The sequence below is a fragment of the Motacilla alba genome, chromosome 13, assembly GCF_015832195.1.
Source record: "Motacilla alba alba isolate MOTALB_02 chromosome 13, Motacilla_alba_V1.0_pri, whole genome shotgun sequence".
NCBI classification, from domain to species: Eukaryota; Metazoa; Chordata; class Aves; order Passeriformes; family Motacillidae; genus Motacilla; species Motacilla alba.
In genome coordinates this window covers 2,323,652-2,350,606 of record NC_052028.1, presented here as the reverse complement: position 1 = coordinate 2,350,606, position 26,955 = coordinate 2,323,652, and the positions used below count along the sequence as shown (strand labels likewise).

The 26,955-nt window shown below is 55.9% G+C and overlaps 4 protein-coding genes across 4 annotated transcripts; all 4 read left to right on the top strand.

The window, feature by feature from the left end:
• Positions 1-4,050: 4,050 nt before the first annotated feature.
• LOC119706659 (protocadherin-16-like) lies at positions 4,051-13,290 on the top strand. The gene is made up of 3 exons (XM_038150576.1): positions 4,051-6,592; positions 8,270-8,350; positions 9,856-13,290. Exons 1-3 carry the CDS (start codon positions 4,157-4,159, stop codon positions 12,529-12,531), a joined length of 5,193 nt encoding a protein of 1,730 aa, XP_038006504.1. The 5' UTR covers positions 4,051-4,156; the 3' UTR covers positions 12,532-13,290.
• Positions 13,291-13,569: 279 nt separating this feature from the next.
• LOC119706704 (protocadherin beta-15-like) lies at positions 13,570-16,083 on the top strand. The gene has a single exon (XM_038150639.1). It carries the CDS (start codon positions 13,581-13,583, stop codon positions 16,020-16,022), a length of 2,442 nt encoding a protein of 813 aa, XP_038006567.1. The 5' UTR covers positions 13,570-13,580; the 3' UTR covers positions 16,023-16,083.
• Positions 16,084-18,855: 2,772 nt separating this feature from the next.
• Positions 18,856-21,346, top strand: LOC119706710 (protocadherin beta-15-like). Its single transcript, XM_038150647.1, has one exon. It carries the CDS (start codon positions 18,862-18,864, stop codon positions 21,301-21,303), a length of 2,442 nt encoding a protein of 813 aa, XP_038006575.1. The 5' UTR covers positions 18,856-18,861; the 3' UTR covers positions 21,304-21,346.
• Positions 21,347-24,104: 2,758 nt separating this feature from the next.
• Positions 24,105-26,660, top strand: LOC119706707 (protocadherin beta-15-like). The gene has a single exon (XM_038150643.1). It carries the CDS (start codon positions 24,144-24,146, stop codon positions 26,583-26,585), a length of 2,442 nt encoding a protein of 813 aa, XP_038006571.1. The 5' UTR covers positions 24,105-24,143; the 3' UTR covers positions 26,586-26,660.
• Positions 26,661-26,955: the final 295 nt, after the last annotated feature.

Below are 26,955 nucleotides of genomic sequence, written 5' to 3'. Positions count from 1 at the left end.
ACGTCTCAACAAACACTAAAGGAGCGCATTTACGTGCCAAAGAGTCCAGGTGGGAAATATATTTCAGAATTGGTCCTTGCAGTAGCCAGAAGGCGAGAGAGGAGATTGCAGCCGAGGCTCGGGGCAGGCGCCCCCGTGCAGTTCCTGCGCTGGCCGCCCAGTGGCGCTCTCGGCCCGCGCTGGGCGCGCGGTGCTGCTGCGGGGCGGGGCGGGGGACAGTGAGACCCGTGTCACACCAGCGAGACCCCATGTCACAGCAGGGGGATGCCGCGGGGCTGGCACCGGCCGGGAGCCCCCGGAAACGCCCCGGCTGCTCCGGAATGCGCCCCGGTTTAAAGCCTTCCCAAAGGATGCGCTGGGAACCGCCGCATCGAGACGTGCCTGGGAAAGCCAGGAGCGCAAGGTGAAACGGGGAGCTTGAAGGACGGAGAGCGCCTCCCAGGGCCGTCCCTGCGGGACTGGGGAGGGTTTCGCCGGAGGTCCGGGGTAGCTCAGGGTCGGTTGGTTGGTAAGCACCGAGTTACTACCGAAAGAAATAAAGGTTTGCTTTTAACGGACTGATGGGGAGAGCACTCGCGGTACCGAGAGCAGACGGAGGGAGGAGGCTGGCGCATGTCTCGGAAAACGAGCCTCAGGACAGGTACCCCTGGTATTTACAACATAACCGAGAGCCGGAAGGATAGGAATGATTCTCCCAGCTTTCCTCACGTTCGCATCCAGCTGAGAGCTCCGGCCCCAGTTCCGCGGGATAGCCGGGAATTCGGGGTGCAGCCTGATGGTTACGGAGACGAAAGAAGAAATCCATCGTGGGAGCTGTCCGGGAAGGAGAGGTCGGGAGTGCTGGTCCGCCCTTACGCTCAGGCGTGGAAAACACTGTGACTCCGGGAAGGGACTGTTCCTGTGCTCTGCAGGCTCCTCCCGAGCCATCCTCTCCTCAGGGTGGCTGGAGGGGAGCGGACAGTGGCTCCAGGGATGGAGAAGAAGCCTTTATCCGAGGGGACCACAAAACCGGGCATGGAACCGCTGAGATTTCATTCAGCAGATCTGAGTTCCCAGATGAAAGACCAGGAAGGATTTTGGAAATTGAAATAGCTCAGGCTTCAGAAGTGCGGGCAGATTTTTCTTTTAGCACGGCTGTGTTCAGAAACACGGAGCCACACCAGGAAATGAGCAGGATATGCTGCTGTAATGCTTTCCTAGCATAAAGTTTTAAATGACAGAGTCAAGACAACTGGGTTTTTTGGGGTTTTTTTAGGATAAAGATATCATCACTAAAACAAAAGATGAGGAAGCCTGCAATAACACTGTATGCCCGAGGAAATAAGTGAATTCTTCAGCACATTTATGTAAATCTTTCTTGTTATGGGTAGAGTTCCTTCATTTGTCCTAAATCACAATGTGCCTCCGCCTGGCAGTATTCAAAATTCTTTTTTTTTTTTTCTTTTTTTTAATTAACACCCATCCATTTAACTGTTGAGACCCAAAGGAAAACAACAGCATTGTCTCTCTAGTGCTGCATGGCAAGTGACCCTCTTTCATTTCTCAAAAAAAAAAAATATAATTCTGAATATACTCTGAAAGAATATAAACGTCGGTGGAAGAGCAGCATTTTCTGATGAGCAGATATTGTCACAGCCAAGAGCTCCATTAGGGATCACTGTTCTTCTTACACCCTTCTACACCTGAAGCTGAAGGACTCCATTTCCTCTCTGAAATGATGGCAGCAGCAATGATTGCGCTCCTGCTCTCAGGGTAAGAAATGTCTGTGGAGGCTCTGCTCGGCCTGTGTCTTTCCCCCTGCTGCGCAGTGATGCCAAAGATTAGGATAAGTGGAAGGAAATACACATTTCCCCCTCGGAGGTGAGAAAGGGGGCACAAAGAAAGTGGATTGCATTTATCACAGTTGTTTTTGCATGGCAAAAAAAAAAGAGAGAGAAGCCACTTTCCCAGCACATCTGCTGCTGTGCGAGGCCCGTGTTTTGAGTTCTCTGTTGGTAACGATCGCAGCTCGAGAGATGGCCGTGTCCCTGGAAGGGAAGACTGGAGGAGCTGCCCTTTGATGTATGTCAGGGGTTTAGATCTTATCACGCGTCCAAGTCAAGGGGCGATAAGAGGAAGTCGCCGTAAATTACTTCGTTCTTGCAAGATCTTGTATTAGCTAAAGGTTCCGGGAATAGTGAAGTCAATTCTAGTTGTTACTTTCTGTTACTGATACAGGCACGAAGTTTTTATTTTAAAACAAATGAAGACATCACAGAATTTCTAGGACTTGACCTCTTGAGTATTGTTTGACAGCGTCACTCCTTTTTAGCAAACAAAAATAAGGGGAAAACATCTAGGAAATTAAAGAAAAGGTACCAAACCCAAGAGGGTTATGATACTTTATAATAATAGTTTTTAATAGCGTAGTTTCTTTTATAGTAAAATCCGAATTAAAAATGCTCGAGACACAGGTAAATACTGCAAGCACTATTTTGTTCCCTCCTTCATTTTTTAATTCTCTAAGAGAAGGGTTGGGTTGGGCTGGGCTCGCAGGAGCTGTGCACATCCTCAGTGCTTTCGTCGCAGAAGCAGTCGAGGTGTAACTCTGTCTTCGGGGCCTGCCGGACGCTGCGGTTTTTATCCGATTTCCGGCACAAATTCTGCCTCACAGTACAAGACTGTGCTCAGAACCCCTCGATATCCCCTCCACCTCCGTTTTCCCACGGTTTTTCCTAACAGGTCTGCTGTAGAAATCTCCCTCTTAGCGACTTTGATTCTGCCTCTAATCATCTCACAATAAACCTTGCCAATTCCCGGAGCCCCCCTCAAACACCTCGTAATCAATTCGGTCTCTTCCATGACACTTTCTCTAATAATCCGTGAGAATCATTAGAACTTTTTTCTTTTCCTTTATCTTTTACAGAGGTTTTGTTGACCTTCTGAAGTCTCCGTTTCAATTATTCCTTTAATGGCCCATCAGTTAGTGTGATGAGAGCCTTATCTTTGCTGTTGTCTCCGTTAGCTCCTCGTTAGCGGTTGTGTATCGCGGAGTTTAATTTAGGGGCTCCCTCTTTGTTTCCTTGCCCTGCGTATTAACCGGCTCTTGGCCATACATCCTAAAGCGGATACAGGACTTCAAGTTTAGGATCCTTTTCACATGGAAAAGAACAGCACTAGGATGATGTGTCCTAGGACAGCTTTATCATCCTGCTGTGATGGCGAGCTGTGGTGATAAGGGTCACCCCAAGTCCCATGGGCTGACTTGGTGTGCACTGTTAGCAGTGGAAGTGCTGCCTCCAGCTGCTGCTTTCTCAGTGCTCTTCCAGCTGCTCCACAGTGTGATAACTGCGGGATTGAACCCATCCAGGGGGTTCGGTGGCACTGCCAAGACTGCCCTCAAGAAATGTCCTTGGATTTCTGTGATTCGTGTTCTGACTGGTGAGCAGCCTGGGCTTCCACTTGCTATTTGTCATTAGTTTCAATCTCTCTGCTGCGTAATTGCTATGTAGGGTGGAAATCTTTGCTCCAGCACAGGACACATACCCTGTGTTGAATAAAGTGGAAGATAATTTAGCATCTCTTTGTGGGAGATACATTTTGTAAGCAGATTCACTTGCACTTAGCGACAATTCCTTGTCAGCTCTCTGGCACCAGCTCTCGCTTTCAATAGATTCTCTGACTCGCCTGCTAATCGCCCTGTGCTGATTAACAAGAGGAGAAGAGAAGGCGAATCTCTTCTGTGGCAGTGGAATTTGCCGTGCCTGCGCAACGCAAGCCAAAAGCTGTGTATGAAGGGTTTGTGGTGGCGAGCTGGGATGCGATACCCGGAGCAGCGCTCTGTGTGTGGGCAGGGATCCCACTTCTGAGAGAGGACCGCTTTTACTCCGCACCTTTTTTCTCCTCTTCGGCGCAAAGAGTGCGGGTTCAAGCAGCAAACCCCGAGCCAGCAGCGCTGCCCCGATGGAGAGGAAATGTTCCCCCTTCCGACGCTGGGTGGGGATGTTGGCCGCGGACCGGATCGTTCCTCGGTCCGCCCCGGGTTTGCGGATACAGGGAGACAAAAAGCCGTGTGAGCTGAGCTGCTCGCAAAGGAGTCGGAGCACTCCGGGGCTTCCAGATTCCTTCAGCCCAGGATTGCTGGCCCACACCGCTCTTTTTCGGACGCTACTAAAAAATGCTGGGAGCCGCTGAGGACTGTGGATGGCTTTTTTGGAGAGTGATGGCCTGCGGGAGACGGAGCGGAGACAGAAAGAGGCAAGTGATGTTGTTTATTCTTTGTGTTTGCGTGTGTCAGAGCGGGGCTGAAACCCTGCGCTACTCCCTGCCGGAGGAAATGGAGAGGGACTCCTTTGTCGCCAATATCGCCAAGGACCTGGGGGTTCCTCTGAGCCAGCTTGCGGCTCGCAAAGCCCGGGTTGTGTCCGAGGGGAACGAGCAGCTTTTCCGACTCAATCAAAACACCGGAGTCCTGACGGCAAAGGAATCGCTGGACCGAGAGGAGATCTGTCCGCAGAGCGATACCTGCACACTCTTCTTTAAGATATTCTTTGAAAATCCTTTGCAGCTTATCCGAGGGGAGGTGGAAGTTCGTGACATAAATGACAACTCGCCCGTGTTCCCGGAGAAGGAGATGGTTTTAAAAATTCTGGAAACAGCATCTCCTGGCTCCCGTTTCCCCCTGGAAAGCGCCCAGGACAAGGACGTGGGCATTAACGGTTTGCAGAACTACAGCCTTGCGCCCAATCCTCATTTCTCCCTCGCTATCGGAACGGCGAAAGATGGAGTAAAATACCTGGAACTTGTCCTACAGCACCAGCTCGATCGTGAAGAGCAGGGAGAGCTGAATTTACTTCTGACCGCCACGGACGGGGGGTCACCACCCAGGTCGGGCACGGCTCAGGTCCGGATCGTGGTGCTGGATGCCAATGACAACATCCCGGTCTTCGAAAGAGAGACCTACGAGGTGCGCCTGGCTGAGAACAGCCCCCTGGAGCAGCTGGTGGTCAGAGTCGCTGCCGCGGATCCCGACGAAGGGTCCAACGGGAAAGTGCGCTATGCTTTCACACAGACATCGGAGCGATCCCGGCAGCTCTTCCAGCTGAACCCGATCACCGGTGAAATACGAGTCGCGGGCAAGCTGGATTTTGAGGAAGCAAAATCCCACAAGATGGTGGTGAAAGCCACGGACGGCGGAGAGCTGTCTGGGCATTGCAAAGTGCAGGTGGAGGTCCTGGACGTGAATGACAACGCCCCGGAGATAGCGCTCACCTCCCTCAGCGCCTCCATTCCCGAGGACGCCCCGCCACGCACCGTGGTGGCTCTGTTCAGTGTGCGGGACCGGGACTCCGGGGACAACGGCAGGACGGAGTGTTCCATCGACGGGGACTTGCCGTTCAGTCTCAGCCCCACTTTTGATAATTACTACGAACTGAGAACAAACGCGGCTCTGGACAGGGAGAGGACGGCGGAGTACAACATCACCATCACAGCCACGGACTGGGGCAGGAAGCGGCTGAGCTCTCAGGAAAGCATCTTCGTGCAGATATCCGATGTGAACGATAACCCCCCAGAGTTCACCCAGGAGGTTTACACCATGTCTGTCACGGAGAACAACAGCCCCATGCTCCGCATCGGCAGCATGAAAGCCACGGACGCCGACGCAGGAATAAATGCCCGTGTGAATTACGCACTGGTGCAGCAGGAGGGCAAAGAGCAGCCCGAAGTGTCGGTCAACGCTGAAAACGGGGATGTTTATATCCTCCGCCCACTGGACTACGAGAAGGTGCGCGCCTTCGAGGTGACAGTGCGCGCAGCCGACGGCGGCTCCCCGCCGCTCAGCGCCCAGGCCGTGCTGCACATCGTCGTGCGCGACGAGAACGACAACGCGCCCGTGCTGCTGCACCCGGGCCCCGAGAGCAGCGCGGCCGGAGAGCTGGTGCCGCGCTGGGCACCCTCCGGCTACCTGGTGGCCAAGGTGGTGGCGGTGGACGCGGACGCGGGGCAGAACGCGTGGCTGTCCTACGAGCTGGCCAAGGCCACGGAGCCGGGGCTGTTCCGCGTGGGGCTGCACAGCGGCGAGGTGCGCACGGCGCGGGCCGTGACAGAGAGGGACGCGGCCCGGCAGAGGCTCATCGTGCTGGTGCGGCACCGCGGGCGGCCGCCGCGCTCTGCCACCGCTACCCTCGCCGTGGCACTGGTGGACGGCTTCTCCGAAGCCCATTTACGGGTGAGCGAGGAGGCGCCGGCCGCCGAGCCCGACGGGCCGCTTACTCTTTACCTCATCGCCTCCCTGGTCTGCGTGTCGGCGCTGTTCCTCGCCACCGCGGTGGCCGCCGTGGTAGTGAAGGTGCGGCGGGCCAGGCGGAGCGAGGCGGAGACTTTGCCCACGTTCCCGACGACAGCCACGGAGAGCAGCGCGGGCTCCCTGCCCCGCAGCTACGTGTACGACCTCTGCTTCGCCGCCGGCACCGTCAACAGCGAGTTCCGTTTCCTCAGGCCGCTCTTCCCCTGCTTCCCCGCCGGGCTGCCCCCCGGGCCCGGCCAGCAGCGGAGCTCGGTGTGCTCGCGGGATGCGGCCAGCCTCGGGGGCGAGGGCGACTGGACTGCACAGGTGAGGGACTGGCAGGGCCAGCGGGCAGGCGGGAGGGAGGTGTGACAAGCCCTGCGAGCAAGGACTATTGAAGCTGCAGAACTGCTAGTGGAGAAGTCCCTGGGGCGGGAGGAGATGATAGAAGGAATCTCAGAACTGCTGGAGAGGCCTCCCAGGAGGATCTAGCCGGATCAGCTCCTCCCCAAATGCTGACTAACCATGCCTCTCTGCATCATAGAAGGATAGAGCATTTTGGGTTGGAATGGACATTTAAAAGTCATTAAGTCCAGGTTGCTCAGCGCTCTATCCAACCTGACCTTGGATATTTCCAGGTGTGGATCACCCACCACCTTTCTGGGCAGCTGCAGCCATATCTATGCTGAGTATTCGTGATAGATCAAGTCTTTGGTGTCACCTCAAAGGGGAGAATTTGGGCCATGAGAAGGTGAAAAGTACAGGTAGAGATGTGTCACAGCTAAGAAGGCCACAATACACAGAGCATCACTATACAATTTCAGAAGGCTTCAAACATCAGCCCATACAGAGTAACCCCAGACCACTTTAGAAGGCTCCAAGCATGAGCCCTCCTGGTTCTTTAGCCCAACCTTTTATACCCTTCGTAGTTCATGCATTGCACCTGTGTTCCCTCTCCACCTTTGTGGTTGCTCAGTGCACCTGGCCACGCCAGGTCTCATTGCCTTCAGTACTGGGCACCTGTCCTGCACAGCTGTAGCCCATTAGGGATGAGGCTGGGCCGCAGCCCCACTCCCAATTACCACAAACCATGTCCCTACAGACATGTGGTGTAGAGCCCGTAGGGATGTAGAGCAGGAATGACACCATTCCTAGGGATACGTCCTCCCTGAGGTGGCAGTAACAGGAATGTAGTGGCCTGTCCAGCGTCAAATGAGACTGCAGGGACAGCTGTGCAAAGGGTGTCGCCAATGATGTCCCCTGCATTGCTTTTGGGAGCTGGCGCCTGGTGCTGCCATGCGCCATTCACCAGGGTGGTGGCAGTGCTGAACTAAAGCTGTCTTACAAACTGCTGGAGGCTACAGAGATGGGAACCTCTGCCATGAAATTCCCTTATGTTTTTGTGACTTGCATAGATAGTGCTGGCCACAAAAGTGTGGTTATCAGAGTCAGTCACCTCTTAGTATGGGATTCTGTGGGGGCTCCATGGAGAGTGTCCAAGGATCCATCTAGCATTTCACAGTAGACAGGATGATGAACATATAAGAGGTTGGAGAAACACAAACACCATCAGGATCAGTTAATATTGTCATACTTCATAACCTCCGGTGACTTGGACTCTCTTTACTGCAGATTGTGAGAATCACAGTAGCTTCAGGGAAAACAAGGACCCTTCTTGATATACCAGCATTAAACCACATTTACTGTTTGTGAGAAAGTGGCTTCTGTTTGGGTCTTTCACCATTTTAAATTATGGAAAACTCGTAGAAGTTTTATAGAGGCTCATTAAGGTTTTGCAATAATACGTTTCTGGAGGATGGTTTCTGACTTCAGGTGTTCTCCATTCAGGTCAGAGATCCATCAAGTCTTGCTTTCTCTTTGGCTCTCAGTAGAGAGGAGTGGTGTGACAGAGGTGGTGCAGTGTAAGACACATCCTCTGAGCTTCTCGGTGGCGCCTGCTTTCCTGCAACTCCGAATGACAACTGCTCTCTCTGTTCTTTGCAGGGCAGTGCTCCCCTCTCTGAAGATACGGGGCCCAGAGCTGCAGGTGCAGTTTGCCCTGCAAACAGGGAGCTGGAGCTAAATGTCAGTTCCGAACAAAACCCCTGGCTCACCCATCAATAAATGAAGAGAAAGAGAAGTTTGTCTGTCCTCACAGGGCAAAGGGAACAAAGAGACCAAACACCTCCCTAAGAAGTACCAGGGAGATGTAACCTTCTCTGTGAGAGTACTTTCCCCTTGAGCAGCACTTTATTCATGTAGGTATTTTGTAATTGTGATGTCGATGGAGGAGAACCGTGCTGCATGTTGATTATGTAATTATCTATTATGATAATAATTATCATTAATTATCATACATAATAATGTATGACTGTGAGAGTGCTACTGTTTCTGCATACGTCGAGGAATACTGAAAACTGGCAGCAGATCTTCAGCTTCTTGTTACACTGCCTGCTCTGGGGGGGTTCCTTTCGTGCTTTATTTCTTTATTTTTATGGAGATAGCTTTGTAATAATGTCTTAATTTCTGCCGTGTATTCATCACCAGGCGAAACAGATATTATGCAAAATTAAGTGGTGCTTGCAAAGGAATTTCTTACAAAATAAGCAGAAGCTGTTTGTACTCTGAAGTGCTGGCATTAGCACACTTGGTATATTTGACCAGGAGCTAACAGGCTCTCATAGTTGTCAAGAGTGGGCTTTGAGCAATGTATTCTTTCTTCCTTCATTTTTTTCCATAAAGTTGAAAATATTATTTCACGGTTTTTAAAAACCAAGATAATTAAAAGTATTGTTTGTGGTTTTTCAGTAAAGTAGACGAAACCATTTACAATTAGCTTAGGACAGTGTAGAATATAGGATGTCAAGAAGCTTTCTGGTTTTCTTTTGTCGGTCACTATTAAACTATAAAGTAATGTAGGATAATTCCTGTCGTTGAACCATTTTAAAGCGTCAAATGAGTGATGACAGAAAACAATAAAATCTACTTGGAACTCCCTCGGGTGAGTGTGCTGTCTCGAGATCACTTGCCACAGTCATGGCCGAGGAAATAGCCAACTCAAGAGCAGGATTTCGGGAATAAATCCGTGCATCTGGAGTCGAATTTATGCAGGGGAAATCAGAACGACCTGGGAAATAGGACGGTCTCAGAAGTCGGAGCAAGGCGGAGGAGTTTTTTTCTGAGTGGAGCTGAGGTCTGAGATGCTGCCTCCAGCCCAATCCCCAAGGATCCCAGCAGGAGAGGTCATGAACTGCGGGAACAATCTCTGCCCATTCCGAGAACGACTCTGGCGATTGCTGCCGTGGTTAAAAGACCACCTCACCTGGTGGCTGGACCCCTGTAACAACACACAGCTGTTCTAGCTGAACAGCCAGAAAGTAATCTACTCAAAGCGTTCACACTGGGGGAAGAGAGGGGAAACCAAAACAAAAGGAACGACCCAGCTTTACATAAACTTTGTTTCGAAGTAGAAGGTAAACAGAGGTATTGCTCATTCAGCCGGAGGCCTTACTTTGAATACGGTTGTATGGACATTTAAACCTCTATGCTTTGATTTAGGAAGAGAGAAAAGGAGCCGTTAATCTCTGCTTTCCAGGCTCTGCTGTGGGAAATCTTCGAGTCCTTCTGCAGATCGGCCGCCTGGTGCCGCTGCTGACCGCGGAAGCTCCGCGCAGCTCCAGAGTTCCGCCACCGCCGCGACTGGGGCGGGCGGGGCTGCACCATCTCGGGCTGCTCCGCTCGGGGGTCGGCAGGCTGTACCGGCAGCTCCATCCCGCTTACAGGAGAGCAGATCGGGTCTCTGGAAGGGAATGAAGCCGAGGAAGAGCGAGGAACCGCTCCCGGTGCGAGCGGTGGCTCTGATCCTTGTCCTCTGCGTCTCGGGGGTGAGAGCAGAAACCGCTCGGTACTCTGTGCCCGAAGAGGCGGAGAGAGGCTCTTTTGTGGCGAATATCGCTAAGGATTTGGGACTAACCGGTGAGGAATTATTGGCTCGTCAGGCTCGAGTCGTACCTGAAGGAGAAAAGCAGTATTTGCAGCTGAACCAGCACACCGGGGATTTGGTGGTGAGAGAGCAAATGGACCGGGAAGAGCTGTGTGGACAGAGCGAGCCCTGCTTGGTGCGTTTCGAGGTGCTGCTGGAGAGCCCACTGCAGTCCTTCCGAGCTGAGGTAAGACTCACCGACATAAATGATCATGCTCCTGTGTTCTTAAACAAAGAGATTGTTTTAAAGATTCCGGAGTCGACAGTGCCGGGGACTCGTTTTTTGTTGGAAAGCGCTCACGATCCAGACGTGGGGAACAATAGTCTTCAGCATTATAGTATTAGCTCGAACGGGTATTTCCTTGTCTACACCCGGCGGCGGAGTGACGGTAGGAAGTATGCCGAGCTGGTGTTGGATCGAGCTCTGGACCGGGAGCAGCAGGCAGAAGTTGCTTTCAGCATCACGGGTGTGGATGGTGGGAATCCACCGCGGTCTGGCACAGCGTTAATCCGCGTGGTAGTACTGGATATAAACGACAACATCCCGGTATTTACTCGAAGTCTGTATAAAGTCTCCGTAACGGAAAATAGCTCCCAGGAGACCCTTGTGGTGGTAGTGTCTGCTAGCGATTTAGATTCAGGCACAAATGGAGAAATCGTCTATTCCATAGTTCAAAATTCAGAGGAAAATTTCGAGACATTTAAAATAAACCCAAAGACAGGTCAGATTCGACTAAAAAAGGCTTTGGATTATGAAGAAACAAAAACTTACGAGATAGATGTTCAGGCCTTAGATGGAGGGGGCCTGTCCACGCATTGCAAGGTGGAGGTGCAGGTGAAGGACGTGAACGATAATGCCCCCGAGGTAATCATTACCTCGCTCACCAGCACCCTCTCCGAAGCCGCCCCTCCGAACACCGTGGTGGCCCTCTTCAACGTGCGGGACCGGGACTCGGGGGACAATGGCAGGACGACCTGCGAGCTGACAGGAGAGCAACCCTTCAGGATCACGCTGCTGGCAGCCGACGCGTACGCGCTGGTGACATCAGAGACGCTGGACCGGGAGCAGGTGGAGGAATACAACGTGACGGTGCGAGCTCGAGACGAGGGCTCCCCCGCCCTCTCGGCATCCAAAACCCTGCTCGTGCGGCTCTTGGATGTGAACGACAATGCACCCACCTTCACCCAGGCCATTTACACCATGGTAATGAGCGAAAACGAGCCCGCGGGGAGGAGCCTGGGCCGCCTCAGTGCCACAGACCCTGACGCGGGAGAGAACGCCCGCGTGAGGTACTCGCTAGTGCCGCCACCGACAGGCACCCTCGCCGCCGCATCGTTCGTGTCAGTGGACGCGGAGAGTGGAACCGTCCGGAGTTTGCGCCCACTGGACTACGAGAAGGTGCGCGCCTTCGAGGTGACAGTGCGCGCAGCCGACGGCGGCTCCCCGCCGCTCAGCGCCCAGGCCGTGCTGCACATCGTCGTGCGCGACGAGAACGACAACGCGCCCGTGCTGCTGCACCCGGGCCCCGAGAGCAGCGCGGCCGGAGAGCTGGTGCCGCGCTGGGCACCCTCCGGCTACCTGGTGGCCAAGGTGGTGGCGGTGGACGCGGACGCGGGGCAGAACGCGTGGCTGTCCTACGAGCTGGCCAAGGCCACGGAGCCGGGGCTGTTCCGCGTGGGGCTGCACAGCGGCGAGGTGCGCACGGCGCGGGCCGTGACAGAGAGGGACGCGGCCCGGCAGAGGCTCATCGTGCTGGTGCGGCACCGCGGGCGGCCGCCGCGCTCTGCCACCGCCACCCTCGCCGTGGCACTGGTGGACGATTTCTCCGATGCCTTCCACCAGTTTGGCCTCGACCCTGCAAGCGGACAGCAGCCGCAGGTAGCCGAGGAGGAAATGCTCACCACTTACCTCATCGCCTCCCTGTGCTGCGTCTCGTCCCTTTTCCTCTTGTCCGTCCTCGCCTTAACGGCGAACTCGCTCTGCAAAGCTCGCGGCCGGGCAGAACTTCCTCCTCCCTCTCCCAGCGGCTACGCGGACGGAGATTTCGCCAGCGACGGCTTGGGCGTTGGCAGCACGGGCACTCTGTCGCCGGCTTACCGCTACGAAATGTGTCTGACCAGCGGCTCGGGGAGGAGCGAATTCCAGTTCCTGAGGCCCATCCTGCCCAGCCCTCATATCAATGCTGAGGCGGGACTGGACAAGGACGGGGAGCCCCTACGCCACTCGCAGCCTGCCTGCGACCGGGAAGCCCAGGCGGGGAGCACAGCCACTCCTCCCTTTTAGCCGAAACACTGGCCAGTAGGCGTGTGCGTCCATGCCTGAGCCGTGCTGGGACGCACCTCCCTTCCCCGTCCTCAGCCTAAGATAACCCCCGTAGTTGAAGCGCCGTTCCCTGCTGTTATAGGCGTGCTCTCCCTGCTTAGGCTCCAGGCCGGTTTCTCCTGCCGCAAAAGGCGGCTCACTCCCTCCGAGTTCAGCCTCTGCCTCATACCGCCCTGGAAAATCGTTGAGCCTCTCTACCCGTCGCGTGTCTGGAAAGCCACGTACGTGCCTATCGCTGGACAGCAGCAGAACCAAACCGCGAGTTCGGGCCAGCGAGGGGAGAAGACTGAAAGCTGAAGAGCTGCCGACCATGCTACGGCGCCAGGACTCTCTCAGGGATACTGTATGCCTATCCTCCCTAGCACTTCTCTCCCCGGAGGATGTGAGCGCATCCTGAGACTGGAGCCGCCGCTACGGGTTCGGGATCGCGGGCCGGGCCGAGCGGCAGCGCGGGCTGCGGGCGGCGGCGGCTGCAGTCCCAGCGCGCACCGCTGGGTGGTGCCCTCGGCCAAGGCGGCGCCGAGCGGCTGCGGCAGCGGAGGCGGCCGAGCCCGGAGCGGCGCAGCCCGAGCGAGCTGAGCCCAGCGCAGCCAGACAGACAGACAGGCTCGGCGCAGCGCACACTGACAGACAGACAGGCTCGGCGCAGCGCAGACTGACAGACAGACAGGCTCGGCGCAGCGCAGACTGACAGACAGACAGGCTCAGCGCAGCGCAGACTGACAGACAGACTGACGCGGTGCAGCGCAGACTGACAGACAGACAGGCTCATGCCAGCCCAGCTCAGGTCAGCTTAGAAGAGCTCAGCGCAGTCGGGCGGAGGTGGCAGCGGCTGCGGCAGCGAGCGCTGCCCCGTCTCCGCCGCTGCCGGGACACCCCGGCTGCGTTACGGCCGCCGGCCGGAAGCTCCGACAGCGAGGGAAGGCGCCCGCCCCGCACTTGGCCGCTTTCCGCGGGGAATCGCCCGGCACACCCGCCACACCGACACCGGCCGCCGCCGCCGCCGCGCCATGGCGCTCGCAAGGCAAGTGCTTTGTCTCTGTGCTTTCGTGTCGCTGCCGCTCGCTCGCGCCGAGCCCATCCGCTACTCCGTAGCCGAGGAGGCGCCGAGCGGCTCCCTGGTGGGCAAGCTGGCGGAGGACGCGCGGCTGACGCCGGCGCAGCTCTCGGCTCGCCGCGCCCGCCTGCTCTCGGAGGACGGCCGGCAGCATTTCGCCTTAGAGCGCGCCTCCGGCCGCCTCGTCGTGGCGGGGAGGCTGGACCGCGAGCAGCTGTGCGCCCAGTCCGCCACCTGCATGCTCCCCTTCGAGCTGCTGCTCGACAACCCCCTGCAGTTCTTTCGGGTCGAGGTGACTCTGCACGACATCAATGATCATTCTCCCGTCTTCCCCGAGGAACGAGTCGCTTTTAAGATTCCAGAGACGAGCGACTCGGGTTCACGTTTCCCTCTGGAGGTTGCTCAGGACCTCGATATTGGCAGCAACACAGTCCAGGAGTACAGCATTGCTCCCGAGAACGAGTATTTTACTGTGTCCTATGGTACTGCGGTTTCAGGCAAGAAGTATCTTGAATTGGTCCTGGAAAAGCCACTAGACAGAGAGGAGCAGGCAGAGATGAGTTTCAGTGTTATTGCTGTGGATGGGGGCTCTCCTCCCAGGAGTAGCACCACCGAAATTAAAATTGTCATTCTGGATGTAAATGACAATCCCCCCATCTTCACAAAGGAGGTGTACACAGGGCAGGTTTTGGAGAACATGCCAGAGGGCTCTGTGGTTCTGACTGTGCTGGCAACTGATCCGGATGCAGGAGTTAATGGGGACATCTCCTATCAACTCAGCCAGGCAGTGGGACAGAGTGATTCAGCATTTGTCATTGATCCCATTAAGGGGGAAATTAAACTCACAAAACTTCTGGACTTCGAGGAAGCAGAAAATCATGAGCTCACTGTAAGGGCAACAGATGGAGGGGGCCTTTCAGCAATCTGCAAGGTGCTGGTGGAGGTGGTGGATGTGAATGACAATGCCCCAGAGGTGGTGGTCAGCTCGTTCAGCAGTCCCCTCCCCGAGAACACAGAGCCCGGCACGGTGGTTGCCCTGTTTACAGTCAGGGACCGGGATTCCGGTGCCAACGGGAAGATCTCGTGTGCCCTGGAGGATCAGCTCTTCTTCTCGCTGCGGCCAGCCTATAAGAATTACTATGAGCTGGTGACGGTGAGCGCGCTGGACCGCGAGGAGACGCCTCGGTACGTCCTCAGTGTCACGGCAGCGGATGCGGGCTCGCCTCCTCTCACAAGCACGCAGACCTTCACCGTGGACATCTCGGATGTCAATGACAACGCGCCCGTCTTCAACCAGACCTCCTACACCATGTACGTGCGTGAGAACAACGTGCCCACGGCGTTTGTTGGAGCCGTGAGCGCTGCAGACGCCGACGTGGGGCTCAACGCCAAGGTGACCTATTCCCTGGCACCAGAGGCAGGCGCAGAGCGGCCCTCGTGCTCCTGCATCTCTGTGAACTCGGAGAAGGGACACGTGTTTGTGCTGCGGCCCCTGGACTACGAGCGCCTGCGGCAGACCGAGGTGACGGTCAGTGCCTCTGACGCGGGCTCTCCTCCGCTCAGAGCCAACGTCACCGTCCGCCTTGTGGTGCTGGACGAGAACGACAACGCCCCGCTGGTGCTCTACCCAGCCCAGGAGAGCGGCCCAGCCTCCAGTGAGCTGGTGCCCGTGTCGGCTGAGGCGGGCTACCTCGTCAGCAAAGTGGTGGCCGTCGATGCCGACTCGGGCCAGAACTCCTGGCTCTCGTACCACCTGCTGAGGGCCACCGAGCCGGGGCTGTTTTCCGTGGGCGCCCAAAGCGGGGAGGTGCGTCTGAGGAGGCCGGTGACGGAGAGGGACAGCGTGAAGCAGCAGCTCGTTGTGCTGGTCAGGGACAACGGCAAGCCCCCGCTGTCGGCCACGGCAGCTCTGAGCGCTCTCCTGCTCAAGGACTTGTCGGACGTGCGCCTGCCGCACAGCAGCCCGGCCAGCGAGGATCAGGGCGGCTCCCTGACCGCCTATTTAATCCTTGCCTTGGTCTTTGTCTCCCTGCTCTTCCTCATCTCCACCGCAGTCTTGGTGGCTCGCAAGGCGTGCAGGAGCAAGGAGCTGAAGGCTGGCCACGTGCTTTATGCTGCCGACACCTTGCAGAGCGGCCTGGCCGATGCAGCCGCTGCAGGGACCCTGCCCCGCGCCTACTGCTACGAGCTCAGCCTCACAACGGGCTCGGGCAACAGCGAGTTCAAATTCCTCAAGCCCATCCTGCCCAGCCTGCCCCCGCAGCGCTGCGCCGTGGGCCAGGGCCCGCGTGAGGAGCAGGATTTCCCCGGTGTCCCTGTCAGCACCGAGGACATGGCCCCAGACAGTGCTGGGACTCTCTCTGCAGGACAGTTCAACGCTCTTTCCTTCAACTAGCCCAGGGTCTGCACAGACAGAGGCTTCTTGGCTCTTGGGAGGAGGGGATCCAGGCTGCAGCATGTGGAAATGATTCCTCCAGAGTAAATTTGTTCTTGCTCCACATAGCCTATTTACTGCAAATTCTAAGTCAGTGAAATTTTTCTTTTGCTCTAAAAACACAAATAAGGAAAAAAAGATACTCGGGTTCTTTCTCTCAGACTATTGGTTATTTCACCTCTTTCCCCTCCATTGCTGATAGGCTTTAATAACGCACTCATAACTTTGCTCTTGTGTCTCTTCCTGTTTGATCCGACCTTGGATTTCCTATTCTTGTAATAGCACAATGGCAGAGTTGTGTACACTAATAACACACCTGCTGAAATGACAGACAGCCCTTTTCCCAGGAATGCAAGGTCGTTCTGAATACTGTGTCACAATGTTCTGTTAGCAGAGAACTTTCTCTTTCTGGGCTTTTGGATGTCTCTTTCTGGGATGTGTGGGCTCCGTGTGTTACGCTTTGTTCTCAGTGTATCTGTCTGCATGACCATTGCGTATCTGCAGATGCTTCGTTAGCGCTGCCCAGTGAAGATGGGTGTTGCTCCCATCCAGCCATTGCACTGCAGTCATTTCCAGCTTTGCAGGCAAGAAGGCTGGAGTTTTGATTCTTTTCAGGGCACAGCAGAGCAGCAAAACACTCCAGAAAATTTCCCCCTGGCCTATAAGTTCAGGTTTGGTGTTCTGTCTCCTTGAGATTACCTTGGAAATACAGCAGTGTCAGGACAGTCTGAGTTTGGACAGCCTATAACTGTACAGTCATGAAAACATATCCATTGTCTTTGTCTACATGAAAATGCCACATGTCCATCAATGATAATAATCTGAAGATCAAATCAAGAACTTGAAAACAGGACTTTTGAGTTTTGTTTCTCATTTCTGTTTCTCAATTCAGTGGCTTCTTGTTGGACTAGAAAGTAGCCCCACATGACTGACTTGATTTGTGCTAGAGCACCTACATTCTGAATTTTGCCCTTACTTCTTCTACTCTCTTACCTGTATTGGGCATTGTTAGCCTTTTCCGCTAGAGAAGGACTGCCACCTGACCTATAATTACTGGTTGTTTGAATAACGTTTGTGATGCATGGACTATTCAGAAAGCCTGGTGGGATGTTGTGCTGAAGTGATTCAGTTTAACATTGTAAACTGGTATACCTCTGGGTCTAACTACTAAAAACAATATGTCAGACTGAAATAAAGAGAACACTTCAATTCTTTTTGTGTAGACAGAAGTCTTTTTAGAGACGTTTTTTCTGGGAAAGCCCTCTGAAGATTTTGCAAAATTCTGGGAGTCTTTTTCTCAAAGTGTCCGTTCACTGCAGCAATGTTGGGTGGGTAGAGTTGCTGAGCATAGAGATGCGGCCAGTAGAGTGTTCATTGGCATGCAAGTGCTGTCACCATCGCCCTATCCCTGGGCGATTTCGCCTTCTGAGGGTTGAGGCTCTGTCCTCCCGGGCTGAGCGTTGGCCATAGGCTGCTGTGGTTGCCGCCGCGTTCCGTTCCTGCCCCGGCTGTGCCGTGCTGTGTCCGCAGAATGCTCTACTCCCAGTCCTGGGAAGAGGCTTGTTCCAGATGGGAGCCGACACACAGCCCCAGTGGCAGGGAGGGGCACTACCTGGATGAGCTTCGGGAAAGGCGACCCCAGGCTCCAAGCAGTGCCTTGCAGGAGTCAGGCGACGGCGGAAGGAAGGGCAAGGTGGTGAAAAGAAGGTCTTAAGTCACGGCGAACTCCAGAGAGTTCACCCGGGAGACCAAACGAGCAAAAGAGCCAGTTTACAAGAGACTTATATAGGGGGTGGAGTAAAGGGAGGTTACCTTAAATGAACCAAGAAGAGCAGACTAAAAGGGAGGTGCTAGTGTAACGGACAGCTTGGCTAGCAAATGACTGATAGGGTGAGGAGGATATGATAGGACATGATAAGATAGGAATGATGGGATAGGGTATTTTCCTTTTGTCCAATCACCTAGCGTACTTAAGGGAACATTCTGGAATAAGGAGCGGAGTCCCTAGGTGATGGACAAGGCCTTAGGGAGGGATCAACAGAATGACTAAGCAAAATGCAACAGCAACAGGGGTGGAGGAATATAGATGACCAACTCAACTTGCGGAGCAGGGGACCAATCAGAAACATGGCAGGAAAACCGGGGCTTAACCAACACATAGTAATGGGGGTGAGGTCGGGAGAAACCATTTGAATTGAATTGGTTTAAATGCCGCAGCACAACACGGCTGTCTCGGTGCGTTCGGGATCGCGGGCCGGGCCGAGCGGCAGCGCGGGCTGCGGGCGGCGGCGGCTGCAGTCCCAGCGCGCACCGCTGGGTGGTGCCCTCGGCCAAGGCGGCGCCGAGCGGCTGCGGCAGCGGAGGCGGCCGAGCCCGGAGCGGCGCAGCCCGAGCGAGCTGAGCCCAGCGCAGCCAGACAGACAGACAGGCTCGGCGCAGCGCAGACTGACAGACAGACAGGCTCGGCGCAGCGCAGACTGACAGACAGACAGGCTCAGCGCAGCGCAGACTGACAGACAGACTGACGCGGTGCAGCGCAGACTGACAGACAGACAGGCTCATGCCAGCCCAGCTCAGGTCAGCTTAGAAGAGCTCAGCGCAGTCGGGCGGAGGTGGCAGCGGCTGCGGCAGCGAGCGCTGCCCCGTCTCCGCCGCTGCCGGGACACCCCGGCTGCGTTACGGCCGCCGGCCGGAAGCTCCGACAGCGAGGGAAGGCGCCCGCCCCGCACTTGGCCGCTTTCCGCGGGGAATCGCCCGGCACACCCGCCACACCGACACCGGCCGCAGCCGCCGCCGCGCCATGGCGCTCGCAAGGCAAGTGCTTTGTCTCTGTGCTTTCGTGTCGCTGCCGCTCGCTCGCGCCGAGCCCATCCGCTACTCCGTAGCCGAGGAGGCGCCGAGCGGCTCCCTGGTGGGCAAGCTGGCGGAGGACGCGCGGCTGACGCCGGCGCAGCTCTCGGCTCGCCGCGCCCGCCTGCTCTCGGAGGACGGCCGGCAGCATTTCGCCTTAGAGCGCGCCTCCGGCCGCCTCGTCGTGGCGGGGAGGCTGGACCGCGAGCAGCTGTGCGCCCAGTCCGCCACCTGCATGCTCCCCTTCGAGCTGCTGCTCGACAACCCCCTGCAGTTCTTTCGGGTCGAGGTGACTCTGCAGGATATCAATGATCATTCGCCTGTTTTCCGAGAAGATCGAGTCAGTTTTGAGATCCTAGAAACGAGCGACTCGGGTTCACGTTTCCCTCTGGAGGTTGCTCGGGACCTCGATATTGGCAATAACACAGTCCAGGCATACAGCATCTCTCCAGAGAACGAGTACTTCAGTGTGTCCTATGGTACTGCGGGTTCAGGCAAGAAGTATCTTGAATTGGTCCTGGAAAAGCCACTAGACAGAGAGGAGCAGGCAGAGATGAGTTTCAGTGTTATTGCTGTAGATGGGGGCTCTCCTCCCAGGAGTGGAACCACCCAAGTGAAAATTGTCATTCTGGATGTAAATGACAATGCTCCCATATTCTCACAAGAGGTGTACACAGGGCAGGTTTTGGAGAACATGCCAGAAGGCACTGTGGTTCTGACTGTGCTGGCAACTGATCTAGATGTAGGACAAAACGGGGACATCTCCTATCAACTTAATGAAGTGGTTGGCCAGAGTGACTCAGCATTTGTCATTGATGCCATTACTGGGGAAATTAAACTCACAAAACCTCTGGACTTCGAGGCAGCACAAAGTCATGAGCTGATTGTGAGGGCCAGAGATGGAGGAGGCCTTTCAGCAATCTGCAAGGTCTTGGTGGAGGTGGTGGATGTGAATGACAATGCCCCAGAGGTGGTGGTCAGCTCGTTCAGCAGTCCCCTCCCCGAGAACACAGAGCCCGGCACGGTGGTTGCCCTGTTTACGGTCAGGGACCGGGATTCCGGTGCCAACGGGAAGATCTCGTGTGCCCTGGAGGATCAGCTCTTCTTCTCGCTGCGGCCAGCCTATAAGAATTACTATGAGCTGGTGACGGTGAGCGCGCTGGACCGCGAGGAGACGCCTCGGTACGTCCTCAGTGTCACGGCAGCGGATGCGGGCTCGCCTCCTCTCACAAGCACGCAGACCTTCACCGTGGACATCTCGGATGTCAATGACAACGCCCCCGTCTTCAACCAGACCTCCTACACCATGTACGTGCGTGAGAACAACGTGCCCACGGCGTTTGTTGGAGCCGTGAGTGCTGCAGACGCCGACGTGGGGCTCAACGCCAAGGTGACCTATTCCCTGGCACCAGAGGCAGGCGCAGAGCGGCCCTCGTGCTCCTGCATCTCTGTGAACTCGGAGAAGGGACACGTGTTTGTGCTGCGGCCCCTGGACTACGAGCGCCTGCGGCAGACCGAGGTGACGGTCAGTGCCTCTGACGCGGGCTCTCCTCCGCTCAGAGCCAACGTCACCGTCCGCCTTGTGGTGCTGGACGAGAACGACAACGCCCCGCTGGTGCTCTACCCAGCCCAGGAGAGCGGCCCAGCCTCCAGTGAGCTGGTGCCCGTGTCGGCTGAGGCGGGCTACCTCGTCAGCAAAGTGGTGGCCGTCGATGCCGACTCGGGCCAGAACTCCTGGCTCTCGTACCACCTGCTGAGGGCCACCGAGCCGGGGCTGTTTTCCGTGGGCGCCCAAAGCGGGGAGGTGCGTCTGAGGAGGCCGGTGACGGAGAGGGACAGCGTGAGGCAGCAGCTCGTTGTGCTGGTCAGGGACAACGGCAAGCCCCCGCTGTCGGCCACGGCAGCTCTGAGCGCTCTCCTGCTCAAGGACTTGTCGGACGTGCGCCTGCCGCACAGCAGCCCGGCCAGCGAGGATCAGGGCGGCTCCCTGACCGCCTATTTAATCCTTGCCTTGGTCTTTGTCTCCCTGCTCTTCCTCATCTCCACCGCAGTCTTGGTGGCTCGCAAGGCGTGCAGGAGCAAGGAGCTGAAGGCTGGCCACGTGCTTTATGCTGCCGACACCTTGCAGAGTGGCCTGGCCGATGCAGCCGCTGCAGGGACCCTGCCCCGCGCCTACTGCTACGAGCTCAGCCTCACAACGGGCTCGGGCAACAGCGAGTTCAAATTCCTCAAGCCCATCCTGCCCAGCCTGCCCCCGCAGCGCTGCGCCGTGGGCCAGGGCCCGCATGAGGAGCAGGATTTCCCCGGTGTCCCTGTCAGCACCGAGGACGTGGCCCCAGACAGTGCTGGGACTCTCTCTGCAGGACAGTTCAACGCTCTTTCCTTCACCTAGCCCAGGGTCTGCACAGACAGAGGCTTCTTGGCTCTTGGGAGGAGGGGATCCAGGCTGCAGCACGTGGCAATGGGTCATCTATAGAGACTTTCAATTGGTTTAACTGACTTCCCAAAATTTTCTTCAAAATAAATGTCCGCCAGTCCAAAAAGCAAGGAAGGATATTAAAGAAGCCAAGGTTTTCTTACTTAGCTTTTAATCGGTTTCACCTTTACTACTTCCTTTTCTAACAAGCTTTATGTGTGGTTAGCCCTCAACCTATGGTCTGCTTTCTCTTGCTGTCTGACAAGCCAGAGGATCTTTTTGTTCTGATCTTTAAGGCAGTATCACTGCTGGCCTAATGAATCATATCCTCACTGAAATGCAAAAAATATCTTCCCAGCTCTGGAAAACCAGGAACCTTTTGAGTACTGAGTCACAATACTTTGTGAGCATTAGGCCTTTTCTTCACTGGGTTCTGGATCTCTTTCTGAGGTGTGGGCTCTGTGTGCTTTGCTTTCTTGTCACCATATTTGTCCATGCAGACATTGAAGATCTGCAGGTGCTTCAGTCGTGCTGCCTGGTGAAGCAGGGAGTTGCTCCCACCCAGCCATTGCAACAGAGGCAGCTCCAGCCCGGCTGGGAAGGAGGTGATACGGACCCTTTAGCCACAGCAGTCCCATCTTCCTTATCTAGCTCACAGCAGAGCTGCAAAAGGCACAACAAAATCTTCTTTTGGTGGACAAGAAGGGCTTGGGTGTTCTGTCACCTCAGGATTGCCTTGGAAATACAGCAGCACAAACAATGTTAGCGTAAACTGTAACTCAACAGACCTGTAGAAACATGTTCATTGTTATTGAATGCATGGAAGGAAAAAGTCCACAAATACTAAAACAGAATTATTGGAAGGTGCAGTCAAGAAGAACTTTAGAAAAAAAGACTTTGGCTTTGGTCTTTTCCTTGTTGTTCCTGAATACCAAGACTTCTTGATGGGCCTGGAAAGCTGTCCCCACATGATTTTCTGTGTTTGTGTCAGAGCATTTGCATTCCCATGTTTGCCCTTTCTCCTCTGAAATGTACTGAGCACTGTACTGAGCGTGTTCCTCTAGAGAAGGACTGCCACCCCACCTAGAATAACTGGCTGTTTAAGTGATGTCTGTGATGCATTAAATAATCAGAAAGCCTCCCTCACAGTGAGATATTCTGGAGTGATACAGTTTAATGTTGTAAATTGGAATAACTCTGGGATGAGAAACTGAAAATATGTGTTAGACTGAAATAAAGCGAACACCCTGAGTCCTTGTGTGGAGACAGAATTCTTTGTAGATACATTCCTTCTGGGAAAGCCCTGTCAAGACTTTTCAAAATTGTGCAACTTACTTTCTCACTGTGTCCCTTGTCTGAAGCAATGTTGTGTGGGCACAGTTCCTGAGTGGGGTGATGCAGCCAGGAGAGTGTGCATTGGCATGCCTGTGCCGTCACTATCGCTCATCCCCTTCTGGGAGTCTCCGCTTTCAGGATGACCCCGAGATGCGTTTGAAAGTCTTTTTTCCCAGCCCAGCTGTCAAAGAAGGAGTCACAACTCTTCGACTGTAGTTCTCAAGGTGGTTTATTATTTCTCATCTCTTACATTCTTTCTCTGGCCCACCGAGATCTGTTCAGCAGGTCAGCCAGAGGCACACGGCACACCTCCTGGGCTGCTGTTGTCTTTTATACTGAAAACTACGGGTACTATATTTGTACTGATGTTCCAATACTTATCACCTGTGTTAGTCACTTTCTACTGAGAACCAATCTAAAAGTGCCAACATCACCCACATCACTGAGGTTAGAAAGAAGAAAGAAGAAGGACAGGGCATGCCCAAATCCCTCCATCCTGGGACCCCAAACCTCCATTCTAAGAATCCCCAAAATTCTATTTTTCACTCTAAGACAACAATTATTATGCGACTTAAACTTTTGTGACTTGTAATTCCTCATACAAAGTTGCTAATTTGTTCCAAGGGTCAAAATCTAAGTCACAGCTGGCTTCGGCTTCATGCAGGCTCTCAGAGGTCCCTGCAAGGGGCTCGGGCCATCCTGAGCAGTCAGAAGAATGTCCTGGGTTCCGCCATCGCCCGTGCTGTTTCTCCTGCCGTGGAAGGAACCCTGCTCCTGCTTGGCCGATGTGGGCTGAGCCTCGGCCTCAGGCTGCCCTGGTTGCCGCCGCGTTCCGTTCGTGCCCCGGCTGTCTCGGTGCGTTCGGGATCGCGGGCCGGGCCGAGCGGCAGCGCGGGCTGCGGGCGGCGGCGGCTGCAGTCCCAGCGCGCACCGCTGGGTGGTGCCCTCGGCCAAGGCGGCGCCGAGCGGCTGCGGCAGCGGAGGCGGCCGAGCCCGGAGCGGCGCAGCCCGAGCGAGCTGAGCCCAGCGCAGCCAGACAGACAGACAGGCTCGGCGCAGCGCACACTGACAGACAGACAGGCTCGGCGCAGCGCAGGCTGACAGACAGACAGGCTCGGCGCAGCGCACACTGACAGACAGACAGGCTCGGCGCAGCGCAGACTGACAGACAGACAGGCTCAGCGCAGCGCAGACTGATAGACAGACAGGCTCGGCGCAGCCCAGCCCAGCTCAGGTCAGCTTAGAAGAGCTCAGCGCAGCCGGGCGGAGGTGGCAGCGGCTGCGGCAGCGAGCGCTGCCCCGTGTCAGCCGCTGCCGGGACACCCCGGCTGCGTTACGGCCGCCGGCCGGAAGCTCCGACAGCGAGGGAAGGCGCCCGACCCGCACTTGGCCGCTTTCCGCGGGGAATCGCCCGGCAAACCCGCCACACCGACACCGACACCGACACCGACACCGACACCGGCCGCCGCCGCCGCCGCGCCATGGCGCTCGCAAGGCAAGTGCTTTGTCTCTGTGCTTTCGTGTCGCTGCCGCTCGCTCGCGCCGAGCCCATCCGCTACTCCGTAGCCGAGGAGGCGCCGAGCGGCTCCCTGGTGGGCAAGCTGGCGGAGGACGCGCGGCTGACGCCGGCGCAGCTCTCGGCTCGCCGCGCCCGCCTGCTCTCGGAGGACGGCCGGCAGCATTTCGCCTTAGACCGAGCCTCCGGCCGCCTCGTCGTGGCGGGGAGGCTGGACCGCGAGCAGCTGTGCGCCCAGTCCGCCACCTGCATGCTCCCCTTCGAGCTGCTGCTCGACAACCCCCTGCAGTTCTTTCGGGTCGAGGTGACTCTGCAGGACATCAATGATCATTCTCCCCAGTTCCCCGAGGAACGAGTCGCTTTTAAGATCCTGGAAAGGAGTGACCCGGCCTCTCGTTTCCCTCTGGAGGTGGCAGTAGACCTAGATATTGGCAGCAACACAGTTCAGACATACAGTGTTTCTCCAGAGAACGAGTATTTCAGTGTCTCCTATGGAAGTCGGACTAGTGGTGACAAATATCTTGAACTTGTCCTGGAAAAGTCACTAGACAGAGAGGAGCAGGCGGAGATGGGTTTCAGTGTTATTGCAGTAGATGGGGGCTCTCCTCCCAGGAGTGGGACCATTGAGATCTCTATTACCATTCTAGATGTAAATGACAATGCTCCCATATTCACACAAGATCGTTATATTGGGAAAGTTCTGGAGAACATGCCAGAGGGCTCTGTGGTTCTGACTGTGCTGGCAACTGATCCAGATGCAGGAGTTAATGGGGACATCTCCTATCAACTCAGTCAGGCAGTGGGACAGAGCGATTCAGCATTTGTGATTGATCCCATTACTGGTGAAATTAAACTCACAAAACCTCTGGACTTCGAGGCAGCAGAAAGTCATGAGCTCAGTGTGAAAGCCACAGATGGAGGCGGGCTCTCAGCAATCTGCAAGGTGCTGGTGGAGGTGGTGGATGTGAATGACAATGCCCCAGAGGTGGTGGTCAGCTCGTTCAGCAGTCCCCTCCCCGAGAACACCGAGCCCGGCACGGTGGTTGCCCTGTTTACGGTCAGGGACCGGGATTCCGGTGCCAACGGGAAGATCTCGTGTGCCCTGGAGGATCAGCTCTTCTTCTCGCTGCGGCCAGCCTATAAGAATTACTATGAGCTGGTGACGGTGAGCGCGCTGGACCGCGAGGAGACGCCTCGGTACATCCTCAGTGTCACGGCAGCGGATGCGGGCTCGCCTCCTCTCACAAGCACGCAGACCTTCACCGTGGACATCTCGGATGTCAATGACAACGCGCCCGTCTTCAACCAGACCTCCTACACCATGTACGTGCGTGAGAACAACGTGCCCACGGCGTTTGTTGGAGCCGTGAGCGCTGCAGACGCCGACGTGGGGCTCAACGCCAAGGTGACCTATTCCCTGGCACCAGAGGCAGGCGCAGAGCGGCCCTCGTGCTCCTGCATCTCTGTGAACTCGGAGAAGGGACACGTGTTTGTGCTGCGGCCCCTGGACTACGAGCGCCTGCGGCAGACCGAGGTGACGGTCAGTGCCTCTGACGCGGGCTCTCCTCCGCTCAGAGCCAACGTCACCGTCCGCCTTGTGGTGCTGGACGAGAACGACAACGCCCCGCTGGTGCTCTACCCAGCCCAGGAGAGCGGCCCAGCCTCCAGTGAGCTGGTGCCCGTGTCGGCTGAGGCGGGCTACCTCGTCAGCAAAGTGGTGGCCGTCGATGCCGACTCGGGCCAGAACTCCTGGCTCTCGTACCACCTGCTGAGGGCCACCGAGCCGGGGCTGTTTTCCGTGGGCGCCCAAAGCGGGGAGGTGCGTCTGAGGAGGCCGGTGACGGAGAGGGACAGCGTGAGGCAGCAGCTCGTTGTGCTGGTCAGGGACAACGGCAAGCCCCCGCTGTCGGCCACGGCAGCTCTGAGCGCTCTCCTGCTCAAGGACTTGTCGGACGTGCGCCTGCCGCACAGCAGCCCGGCCAGCGAGGATCAGGGCGGCTCCCTGACCGCCTATTTAATCCTTGCCTTGGTCTTTGTCTCCCTGCTCTTCCTCATCTCCACCGCAGTCTTGGTGGCTCGCAAGGCGTGCAGGAGCAAGGAGCTGAAGGCTGGCCACGTGCTTTATGCTGCCGACACCTTGCAGAGCGGCCCGGCCGATGCAGCCGCTGCAGGGACCCTGCCCCGCGCCTACTGCTACGAGCTCAGCCTCACAACGGGCTCGGGCAACAGCGAGTTCAAATTCCTCAAGCCCATCCTGCCCAGCCTGCCCCCGCAGCGCTGCGCCGTGGGCCAGGGCCCGCGTGAGGAGCAGGATTTCCCCGGTGTCCCGGTCAGCACCGAGGACGTGGCCCCAGACAGTGCTGGGACTCTCTCTGCAGGACAGTTCAACGCTCTTTCCTTCAACTAGCCCAGGGTCTGCACAGACAGAGGCTTCTTGGCTCTTGGGAGGAGGGGATCCAGGCTGCAGGAAGGGGCAATGATTCCTCCAGGGCAAAAGTCTTCCCAACTGTGATAGTCAATATCCTTAAAATTCCTTTTTTTAGTAAAATTTGTCTTCCACTCCAAAACAACAAATAAGGAATAGAATACACTCAGATTAATTTCTACAGACCATGGAAGGTTTCAGCTCTGTTTCAGTCATTTCTGATGGACTTTAATCATGGACTCCCAAATATGCTCTTTTTTCTCTTGCTTTCAGAGCAGACCTTGGACTTCTTATTCTTTGCTATAGCTCATTAGCAGTGTTGCGTAGACAAATCTCACACCTCCTGAAGTGA

Excerpts from the sequence above, each read along its gene's own strand:
- LOC119706659 (XM_038150576.1), top strand. The coding sequence starts at position 4,157 with ATGCTGGGAGCCGCTGAGGACTGTGGATGGCTTTTTTGGAGAGTGATG. Across the intron at positions 6,593-8,269 it reads AGGGCGACTGGACTGCACAG|GGCAGTGCTCCCCTCTCTGA; the intron begins GTGAGGGACTGG and ends TGTTCTTTGCAG. Across the intron at positions 8,351-9,855 it reads ACAGGGAGCTGGAGCTAAAT|TCCAGGCTCTGCTGTGGGAA; the intron begins GTCAGTTCCGAA and ends TAATCTCTGCTT.
- LOC119706704 (XM_038150639.1), top strand. The coding sequence starts at position 13,581 with ATGGCGCTCGCAAGGCAAGTGCTTTGTCTCTGTGCTTTCGTGTCGCTG.
- LOC119706710 (XM_038150647.1), top strand. The coding sequence starts at position 18,862 with ATGGCGCTCGCAAGGCAAGTGCTTTGTCTCTGTGCTTTCGTGTCGCTG.
- LOC119706707 (XM_038150643.1), top strand. The coding sequence starts at position 24,144 with ATGGCGCTCGCAAGGCAAGTGCTTTGTCTCTGTGCTTTCGTGTCGCTG.